Source organism: Eucyclogobius newberryi, unplaced genomic scaffold (genome assembly GCF_026437365.1).
Source record: "Eucyclogobius newberryi isolate DKJ021-1_F unplaced genomic scaffold, fEucNew1.0.hap1 SCAF_10, whole genome shotgun sequence".
Lineage (NCBI taxonomy): Eukaryota > Metazoa > Chordata > Actinopteri > Gobiiformes > Gobiidae > Eucyclogobius > Eucyclogobius newberryi.
The window spans coordinates 24,828,246-24,839,998 of NW_027315724.1; the positions used below are offsets into that span (position 1 = coordinate 24,828,246).

Sequence of the window (11,753 nt, forward strand, 5' to 3'; positions counted from 1 at the left end):
ATGGACAAATGTATTTTTATATAGTTTAGTTGTGAATCATGACAGAAAATGTCACTGTAGAGACATATCATATACATATATATTATTTTCAGGTGTTTAGTATTAAACTTTGACATATGTAGATTGTGCTTTCACATTTTATTTATTGTAAATTGCCAAATTGATAAAATGGTTTAATTATAGAAACAAGTCCACTGTCTTTCTGTTAAAAACTGCAGAACTGATACTTCATAGTGACATTGCACAAGAACAAGCCGTGGATTTTCATTGATGTGTTTTATTGTTGTAAAATGGCTGTTTTTCTCATAATCACTAATAAATACAGGGCAGTGGGTGGGTTTAGAGGGTAGGTGAAAACATACATTTGCTGTCAACTCTTCTATGTAGAACACAGTTATCGTTCATATATGAATAAATCGAAATATAACTTTGAGTAAGTGAATTATGAGGGATCACTATAAAGCTCATGAAAGCCAATTGTGTCCACTTTAAATTGGTTATAAATGACATTCACTGTTAGCAAGTTGTTTAGTTTGTTTAGCACAGATTCTCTTCTTGATGCAACATTTATCCACGATGTGGACCAACAAAAAAAGTATAATGACGACAATAGGACACGCTTATTAAAGCAGAGAAACAATTCTCTGTGGAATGTTTGAGGCAAAGTGAGAACATCTCCAAGAGTTCTTCAAGATCAATAAAAACACTTTATTTTTTGGCTAAAAGTAGGGCACAGTGGGATTTGTGTCAGAAAGGGCATCTTTTCTAACATTATTACGAAAAAGACAGCAAATTACGGTCAAAAATGTCGTCACAAAAAGAAAAAGCAGAAATGAGAAAATGTCCTTATTGCTGATGTTTTGTCCAATGTTCCCGCCGGAGCGTGCATGAGACCGCGGCGTCCGTGCCCCCGCGCGCAGGGACATACTGTGACATCTTGGCTACTTTTCAAAAACCGTTCGAATAGCTTGAACGTCACCGCGACAAATCGGTCTGGAGTGGATTTCCGCTTGTCTGCAAACAAGCTCGACAAATTAAGCTGATCATTTGCAAACTTCCAGCTATGCAGACAGCGCACTAAAGACTGTGGATGTTGTTAGATTGTCTCCCTCATTTGTAATTACTAATAAGCTGTAATGGCCACTTACTACGACTGGAGCTATCATGTTGGGAGAATCAGTGCAGCCGCAGACAGATGTATTACCACGAAAATAGTCTTGTCAAAAACGGGTGGAGGGGGAGAAAAAAAAGCAACAACAAGCTGCAGGTGGTGGCTAAAGTGACATGCCACAAGCCTGTCTGATGACAAGTGTGCAATCAGCGCACACTCCACCACCACTTTGTGCGTAATACCGGCGCAGCTCCCTTTTCAGGGGACAAAATATTTTCACAGTAATGCTCCGTGCGTGACAGGAAGATTGTGGAGTGATCTTTGAAAGCACCTTCCCGTCAAACGTGGGAGCTGACAGGCACGGGCCGCGACACAGAAACATGCGAGTGTTAATGGAGACGCGATGGCGAGATATTAGGCAGATCTTAAACACGGTCCATTTGAGAGGCTCCCGTGGCACTCAGGAGATATTGCCGCTCCTATGGAACTTGATTTGCGGGTAAATGTTGCTCCGGGGCACGGCGGTGTGAAATGGCCAAAGTAGTGACGTCCGGGAATCAAGGGCACAGCACATCAACGGAGACGAGTGCGAGTGAATGTTGTGTATCGCAGCGAAATGCAATAACATCAGGCTATACTTTGAACATGCGGGTTAGGGTTAGACCGTCATCCCGATTCTGGAGAGATTCTCTGTCTCGCAGCAAAAAAGTCTTCTAAACGTATTGGCCCAGCGGTTAGTTAGCGGACTCGCATGTGTGAAGTCCTGAGCTGCGCTTTTGGCACAATATTTTTTTTTTCGGGTTTAAACATTAAAGGTGGAATGGACGATTTTTTTCAGCATTTTTTTTTTTATCATATTTCCTCGTGGCGTGGATAAATCATTTGTCCTGCCACGTATCAATCATAAAACGCACCTATCGCTCATCTGCAGCCGCGTGCGGTTCGTCCCTACGTTTCCGCGTACCTAAGCGCATGGATCTGTCATAATATAGTTCCCTCAGTGTACGGGGCAAAATGAAGACGGAGAAAGACAGTTCGAGCTGACGCAGAAGTGGACAGAAATCTATGGGAGACGAGAGATGCGATGCGCTCCGTTGCGCTAATAAACAAACGCACGTGTGTGTTGTATCGGTCAGCACGGGCGAGTGCGCATGCGCACTTCCGCCTGCGTTCTCAAATCGCCATACCGCCTTTAAGGTTTAGGCGTTAGGGTTAAGGTTAGGGTTAGGATTAGGATTAGGATTAGGATTAGGGTTAAGGTTAAGGTTAAGGTTAAGGTTAAGGTTAAGGTTAGGGTTAGGGTTACGGTTAGGGTTAGGGTTAGGGTTAGGGTTAGGATTAGGATTAGGGTTAAGGTTAAGGTTAAGGTTAAGGTTAAGGTTAAGGTTAGGATTAGGATTAGGATTAGGATTAGGGTTAGGGTTAGGGTTAGGATTAGGGTTAAGGTTAGGATTAGGGTTACGGTTACGGTTAAGGTTAGGGTTAGGGTTAGGGTTAAGGTTAAGGTTAAGGTTAGGATTAAGGTTAAGGTTAGGATTAGGGTTAAGGTTAGGATTAGGGTTAGGGTTAGGGTTAAGGTTAGGGTTAAGGTTAGGGTTAGGGTTAGGATTAGGGTTAAAGTTAGGATTAGGGTTAGGGTTAAGGTTAGGGTTAGGGTTAGGGTTAAGGTTAAGGTTAGGATAGAGGTTAAGGTTAGGATTAGGGTTAAGGTTAGGATTAGGGTTAGGGTTAAGGTTAGGATTAGGGTTAAGGTTAAGGTTAGGATTAGGATTAGGGTTAAGGTTAAGGTTAAGGTTAGGATTAGGATTAGGGTTAAGGTTAAGGTTAGGATTAGGGTTACGGTTAAGGTTAAGGTTAGGATTAGGGTTAAGGCTAGGGTTAGTTATGGGCTCCAGAATCGGGATGACGGTCTCTCCCCAACCGCATGTGTACTTTGATGCTTCTGTTCAATGGAATTTGTTGTAATACTTAATACATTGTAAGTAGATGCTCCATTCAGTTTTATTAATAATTGTATTCAAATTTTAGGATAATATACAGGAAGTGGCCATTATTGTTGTATTGTAGAAGTATTAACAGTGTGACAGTTACTTAATAGTCGGTAGTGGTAGTTTTATTTCTTAGGATTAGTGGAGTTTAAATAGATAAATAAGTTTATATTGTGTCTTTTACTTGTATTGTTAAGTTAAGTGGATCGGATGTTGCAAGAGCAGAAGTAGTACTCTGTTACATTTATTTGAGTAACTTTTTGAAGACTTATTATATTTAGGAGTAGTTTTCGGACACAATACATTTTCTACTACTTTAGTCATATTTAGTTTAAAGTAACAGTACTTGTGCGTAAGTAAAATGAATGTCAAAAGCGTTATGTTTACAATATTACATGATTTGAACATTTGTGTGTCATGCACCGTTCAGATATGATTTATTTTGTCTCATTTTTGTGTCTATCCTTGTCGGGATCCTTGTGCATTATTTATCGTGTCCTTCCAATTCCATTTACTCAGAAACCGCCAGTTACTTTTACAGTTACTCTTATGTGAGTAGTAGTGTCCCCTAATATTTTTTTACTGCTACTTGAGTAATTTCTGGGACCACTACCTTTACTGGAGTCATATTACTTTGAAGTAACGCTACTCTTAAGAATGCAATTTTAGGCTTCTCTCCCCACCTCTGTGCAGAACTAACGGCAGGAGGACTATTAGTATTAGTCATCATTTGTAAGGGACTTTCTTCTCTTTCAATATTCCACTCCAATGGATACGTTCACTGCCTTTGAATGACAATAAAAAGAACAGAAAGTGATTTCGAACATACAGAATGTTCCTTTATATTGTTATAGTCACAAAAACACATTGATTCTTGAGTTATTTTATTGAAATTCAAAACAAGCCACTATTTAACCCATAGGAGTTACGCAACAGATGTCACCTTCGGTTTGGAGCCTGGGTCAACTTAGAAACAATAAAACTCAACAAAGAAAATGCCTTGGTTGTCAGGGCACGACAAAGAACTAAGGCTAAAGACTAAAGTTTGAATAATCCATATGAGTGAATGGCATTTGAGTCAATAGAATTGCACTCGTCTTGAGCACGTTCCCCTTTTCAATCCCGATGCTGCAAAGTCTGCTTCAGGTCAAATATTATGACGACCTGAGTGAAAATGAAACACATTGTTGGATTTCAGATGACACCACAACATTTCATGAGAATCCCACGTAACCAACAGGGAAAACTGTTTCCTGCACCGATCATCACACTCTATTCTGAAATATGGATAGCAAAAAAACAAAACTGTGACGCTTCTGTCTGCTTTATTTAAGCAATTCGAGCTACCATGGAATCTATTAACTGTAATAACGTATTACTCTAAGGTCTTTATGAGTGGCGGCTTGGAGGGATAGTTTACAGTTATAGTTTATATATATTTTCTTTGCTTGCCTCTGAACTGAGAGAATACTTAGGCATTTTTCCATTACTGCCAAATGACAACAGTCAAAATGAGAGTGAAAATGATGACAAGTCGTCACATTGGCCTTAATTGCAAACTTGCATCTTCTTCTCTTTCTGCATCACGAGACACGCAGTGGCAGTCAGCAGCTGAAGGGGCAATCTCCGCTCTGAATATGATGCAGATTCAGGCTATATTTGTCATTTACTTGGCTCATAGCTGTCACATTACATAACTGCATGCTTCCATTAATTAGTATTTACACATATTAGCCATGTGTCCTCCCCAGGGGCTTAAGTGTACTTAATTGTACCACTGATATAATGTTATTGAGTCAACACAAAGCCAGGGTTGGACAGTACTTTCATTTAAATATATATAATAAAGTATATTCAATAGATTATTTTCATCCAGCCACAATTCTCTGTGGGAAAATGATAATGTGGCCCTGTTTTCTACATTTCAAAAAGTAAACTTTCTTCTTTAGATGAATCACCACCTGGCTTTTTGTCTTTAGTTTCAAGGACAAATAGATCACAGACTTGATTCCTCTTAGAAACTAAATGTCTATACAATTCATATAAGCACTTTTCAAGATCATATTCAAGAGTTGACACCATCTTAAAGTGCAGCACTGATCAGGAACGAGCATGATTGTGTATTGTGTTGCAATTTCAATTATACTTCAAATCAAGATTCAGTTCATAGAGCACATTTGAGAGTAGATGGAACCAACTGCTAAACTAAAACAAGAACCCCATACATTCCACAACGTGTAGAAGTCTTAAGTACAGATAAAGAGAAAATAAATGACTATAGGCTCCGCAATATGATACGTGATCTTTATGAGTATGTGATTAATTGTGCACCACTACTTATAACTGAACGCTTTTCATATTGCTGTGTCCTTGTGGGGGTTGAGGGAGCTCTGTGGCTTGTATAAGTGAATGTACAACATAAATGGGTTGTATTTTGTGGTCACACTGGGCAACAGGCACCACGCTTTGTAAGATGAGGCAGTTTCATCATCTTTTCACTGTGAATACCAGAAGCTTGAGCACAGCCCGGTCCAAAAACACCTCAGCCACTGCCCAGACAGAGACTACAACTGTCTTAAACTTAATGCACTGGTCCAACACTTAAAACATAAACCCATTCAAATACAATGGTGAAATATCATCAGCATCATCTCTGCTTTTACCTTCCGGGATTGCAGTCCATAGAATAAACAACCTGTTTTTTTAAAAAAGCTCATAGGGGGTCAAACTTTTCTGGGTATAAATTTTAGCTTCTGGGAATGCACTATATCAGTGAGGTGAGAGAAAATACCTGCTCACTTTGTAGGCAGACGGTGTGGGCGTTGAAAGATGCCGTTAGCAACATCACTTCATATTGTAGAGCAAAGCGAATGGTGTAAGAATGGCCAAACCACCCAAGGTTTGAAGTCAGATAAGGCTGTGCGAATCCAAATAAGCAGATTTTACAGCGGTGTGTATCAGCACAGCAGATTAGAGAAAGACTGAGAAAAAACTTTGGGGCAAAGCCAAAGACGTGCGGCTAAATTAGAAACAATGACACCATTTCGAGTCTTGCTTCATTTTTAAACCATCCTCAGGTTTCCATTTGAGACACGCTGGAATTGGCAGTCTGGATTCAACATGTGAATCTGGATTAGACGAATGCTGCCTCGCTTACGAATCCGAAAATAGATCATTTTGATCAATGTTTATGAAGAATTTGCACTTCAAACAGCCTTAAAATACTGTTTATGATGTTTGCAACCCTGGTTAGCTCGATGGATCGAATTAAAAAGTGAATAAATATAATATGAAAACTACTATCATGTGGAAAGAGGAAAGAATGAAGAGCATGTCAAAACGTTCAACCATAATGTGATATTGCATCTGATTTACAACATGGGCCTTGTCTGTCCAGGGTCAAAGGGCACAAACATTCATATCTGTGTCCTCATCACTTAAACGTATTAAATTGTCTTTGGATTAACCCCTTAATTTAAGATTACAAAGGGCAAACAAATAATCCCTTTTGTATAATCGGCGGTGAGCTCTTAAAAGCAATTGAACGGGATTCACTGTCTTTTTGGCGAGACTACACTCGTGGCCCACAGTGTCTTCAGAAGTTGTGCTCCTCTTGCACATACATGAAAATCAAATGCTCGCACTTTTACTACTCCTCTGTCTCTCCTGCTGACTAATGCTTCCCCGCTGTCCGTGTGTGCTTGTGCGTAAAGGCGTGTGCGTGCGTAAAACCTCCCTGTTTCCCGGAATATGACTCTGATATTCACCAATTCATATAAGTGACATTTTGAATAAATTTTGTTGTGGAAGCCTAGCCCTGGGTGTTAAAAACAGAGCTTTTATGCACGTCTGGAGAGAACACTTCCTAAACACAGTCACTTGAACCGTAATTTAATCACTCACTGCACTGTTCACTTTCTGCACTACATATGTCAACTCAACTGTAAATCTGTGCACATATTAAGCCTATTTTTTTTAATCTTTATTCATGTTTTTTTTTTTAGCTGATATCTTATTGTTATTTTTTATCCCATGGCAGATTTAAATTGTTTCTCTTTTGACTTATTCATTGTTTTATGTAAAGTGCATGCACCGAATCACCAAGACAAGTTCCTATGTTGGTGAATTCTGTTCATTGACAATGGCAATAAACCCTTTCTGATTCTGATTTAAAACACCGCAAGTCAAACACCGTGAGAAATAAACACTGCCCGCGCGTAAAAAATGGCATTACTCTGCATTACTTTACCTGATATGATGTCGATGAACGAGGCAGAAACTAGAAGTACAATTCCCAAGCGCATCTCCGCGCCGATGTCAACCCGACGCGTCCAGTCGACTCCTACTAACACGCTCCTCAAAACGCGCTCTCTGAGCACCAAAAAGACACACACACACAAAAAAACATCTGTAAGTAAGCAACCAGAGAGCCACAGCCGGGGTAAAACCAAGCGCGTAAAAATCACCCTGGAAAACTTTGTTAGTTGCAGAATGCCATGTCAGTAGTGAGCATCAGCCTGAGCAGCACCGCCCCGGAGCAGAGCCAGAAGAACGCAACTCAGCATCACTTGGTCCTCCCCATACTATACACACACACACACACTTATCACGGAGATGTCTCACAGCTCCAAACACACACACACAAAAGGAGGTGGTTTGGTACTATTTTTAGAACGGTCATAAATAAAAGAATTCCCTTTCTCTGGGCTCTCGCTGCGGCGCGCGCTCTCCCAGGTTGCGGCGTCAGTTAGTGCTGCCCCCCTCCTCCTCCTCCTTCTCCTCCTCCTCCTCCCCCTCCTACTCGTCCTCACAGCCGCAACAAATCCTCCCCAGCCTCCCGGAGTCAGGCATCGGTTTAAAGAGACAGAGAGAGTGACCTCACGAGTCACTCTTCAGACCCAAGGCGCGTGCGATAGTTTGATTGGCTATGACTGTTAAGTGATTCCGATTTACTTCGAAGCGCATTTTTATTTTGAAGGATGTGACTTTATAAACAAACATTAGGTTGGTCTTCAAAGCTGTAAGTACTTGCTCATTCATTAAATCTAGAACAGAAAAGCTCCAGGCTCAGGGATCAGTGAAATCAGTTTAGAGACAAATGAAAGTTTGGCACAATTAATCCAGAAGTACAGCAAGGGTATTTTTCAATGTAAAACTCAGATATACTGATATAGGTATTCTGATTGATAAATTCATTTGATCAGACAGAAGTTAATTTGATCAGACAGAACACTAAACCAAGCTCATATTTTAGTATTTCCAAAGAATTGAGACAAAAAATGTAAAAACAAATCACATGCAAATGTAATGAGTGGGAATCAAATGCATCATTAAGAATTGAATCATTTAACATTTTCATCAACCTTTTGTCAGTCTTGGATTAATTCACAGTGGGAAGAGTAGAAGGCTGTGTTACAGTACTTCAGTTACTTCTAACTAAATATTACTCAATGGTAGTAAAAGTATGCCTTGCAAAAACTACTATCTGTAAATCATGTGTATCTGATATACATGTTCCGTGATGTGCATTACATTTATCATAAATACGTTTGGACTTTAAATTAAGCTATGCACAAAGAAAGATTACTGAGGGAACAATAATCCTACAATCAAATCCAGTTTTTATATGGCCCTGGCCCCTGCCATTTGACTGAAAGAAACATGGCATCAATGTCTGCCTTCCAAAAGAGAATGTGCTCACTATTAAACTGATTATAAAACCTTTCATTTAACTCAAAAAGATGAGGGATGTTTGGATAGACTAGAGGGCTATTTGTGCTCCACACTTGAGCTTTGGGGATCATTTTAAGAGTATGACATTTTATCGATAGCTGTTGATGACAGGGATTCCTTTGTGAACTCCTGTAGTTTTCAACTTTTTTTAATCTTTTCTTCACAAACTGCCACTTGACTGATGTAAAACGATGATACAATTTTCTGCAGCACTATCCCACCAAACAAGCTATGACTTAGAACATCGTGAAAACCTGTCGTGTGCATTTTAAACCATACAAGATGAAGCTGATCTTCTTTTTTCACAGTTTCAACTTGTCTTGCATATTCAGTCAGTGATTTATCAAGCTCAGACTCTGAAGTGATCCTGGACTTTAATCACTTGTAAAGGTTTGTGTGTAATATATGTGGCTCTGTTGAAAAGTCCTTGAATTTCTTCTATAGGCTGAATACTACAGCACAGACAGAGCCGAGCATCACTGTTTATTAATTATGGGATTGGAGAGAGCTGTGGCGATAACTGACACTTCAAACATAAGCATTGTCACTGTCGCTGGTGGTGGGTGGCAACAAACGGCCCAATGTTGCTGACGTTTCAGGGACAGCGTTTATTGTTATTGCGACTGCAAAGAGAGGTAGCTTGCAGTCGGTTTTGGATATTAATAAGAAAATCTGTTTTTCTCCCATGGATGATCATTGAGATTGAAGTGAGGTTTTATGAAGGAGACGAAAAGGTTATCCGGTAAACCAAATCTGTCTGCTATTGTTTCTTATTGAATATTTGCCTTTTGACTTTTACCTTTTTTTTTTTTTTTTTTATATATTTTAAATACCGTGTTAATGTGTTTTATGTTTTTATTTATTTATTGTGTCATTAACTGTACCGTATTTTCCGGACTATAAGTCGCACCTTTTTCATAGTTTTGGCTGGGGTGCGACTTATACTATATTTATATTTATATTTATATACTTATACTCCGGAGCGACTTGTATGTGAGATTATTTGTTATTTTCACACTTACAACCGCATTTCATACTCCAGTGCGACTTATAAATCTTTTTTTCTTCTCAATTATGCATTTTTGGCTGGTGCAACTTATACTCGGGTGCTACTTATAGTCCAGTTTTGTTTTGCATGTGTCTTTAACGTTGTAAAGCTCTTTGAATTGCACTTTGTACAAATCATATTAATTATATGAAATGAAACTTACAAATATATTTACATGTTAACAAATTAGCTTCAAACAGAGCTACATTGTTCCAAAACTGCTGGACAAATCACCTAACTTCAAATGCTACTCCTCTCACAGCGATATTTGCCTATTTGCTGGTATAAAAACATCTATGTTACAAAATGCCATTATCAGATGGTGGAAATAGATCACTCAGTCGGTCGCATGTTGATTTATTAAGCATCTGTTGTTTGACTCAGTCTCCCCTTCTGGCATTGTCGCAGCCCTTTTGCTTGACCCGGTGGTCTCCTGGGAGTGTTGTGGACACACTCTTCTCCCTGGGGGACCCAATCTCAGTTTCACTCACCCCTCCTCCAGCACGCACCCAGACCTGCCTGTCCTCAGCGTGGCCGTCGCTCCCGCTCGCTCCCACTCATTGTCTCTGTGTCAGTTTGCAAAGGTCCAACATGATGGAAGGTAGACTTTTCGAGTGTCGACCGCTCGCCCTCTTTTGTTTCCGTTCAATGGGGCTGGAAATTGGGCAAGCAAAAGAGTAGTCCAGATGTCTGTTGTATCCACACACAGACTGGGCAATAATAGTCTCAATCTTTAGAGGCAATTGTGTTATTAAGCTCACAAAGGCTAAGTAGAGATAACACAGGGGCATCCAACAGAGTGAGTCAGACAGGAATTGCACTAGTTTTTAAGGTCCTATCTGCTACAGAAGTAACTCTTATTAGGCAAATAGTTTAGGGAAGGTGATGCTGCAAAATTTGAAGGCAAAATATGTTAAGGAAACTTTAGAAAATCTTCTTGGCTGCCGTTTCCGTTGTTTTCAAAGAAGCAAGTAAGCAAAACATTACAATCAGATTTGGAACACATTTTCTCAAAAGGTCAGGCATTTTTCATTGGCGACAGGTCTGTACTCTTTGGAACCTTACAAACATTACACAACTTCTACTTTATGTACTGTTATGTCCTAGCATCAAGTACAAAGAAAAGGAAATTGATATTGTAAGGGACATCTCATGTGAATAATAATATGCCAAATTGCAGAGTAGTAAACAACACAAAAGGAGAGACTTTGCAGTAGCGAGTGTCAAAAAGGCAGACCCACTTCTACCAATCAACGAAAAAAAGACATGTGTCCGAGTTTAGCCTTTGTTTGATAAAGTCTGCATGTTTGCCATAATGTTGCCAGGCAGTTTCCTCGAGCCATGTTGTTGTGCCTTGTACACATTACAGCATCATTAAGGACTCATTTTCACTGTCTGAATATGCGCAGCAGCTGAATTATTCATGCTTTCCTCTTCTCCTGTTCTGTTCCTGTTTGAATTGGTCTGGATTTAGAGTGACTCAGCTTGAGTTGGCTGTAGGTGGCCCAGTGTGTACGGGGGGTGCAGATGGTGCGATGTGGCAGTCGGTGTGGCTGCAGTGAAGAATGTTCCAGCTGTCGACCTCACAAGCCCCACACTGACCTCCAGCTACTGCTCGAAAATTCTGCTACAAGGACTGTATTTTCTGTTCTTTATCCAGTTTAGACGATCACATATCCAATTAGCACTGTATCCATTAAGATTCAACTCTTATTTTAGCTTTTAATTATTCCGATATAGCAACAAGTAAAACACAAACTATCAGACAGACTAGTGTCACGTAGATAATCCAAGAAGAAGTAATGCCATGTAAAGAGCAAGGGATGCTCAATTATGTAAAAAATGATTATATGGCTCATAATTGAAATTACTG

The 11,753-nt window shown here is 39.8% G+C and overlaps 1 protein-coding gene across 1 annotated transcript in view; it reads right to left on the reverse strand.

Moving 5' to 3' along the window:
- LOC140379500 (roundabout homolog 2) overlaps positions 1–7,437 on the reverse strand; it is a 75,684-nt gene extending 68,247 nt beyond the window's left edge. Inside the window, exon 1 of the mRNA XM_072464209.1 lies at positions 7,349–7,437. Coding sequence (XP_072320310.1) covers positions 7,349–7,403 — 55 coding nt within the window. The 5' untranslated portion in view covers positions 7,404–7,437. The remainder of the gene's footprint in view (positions 1–7,348) is intronic.
- Positions 7,438–11,753: the final 4,316 nt, after the last annotated feature.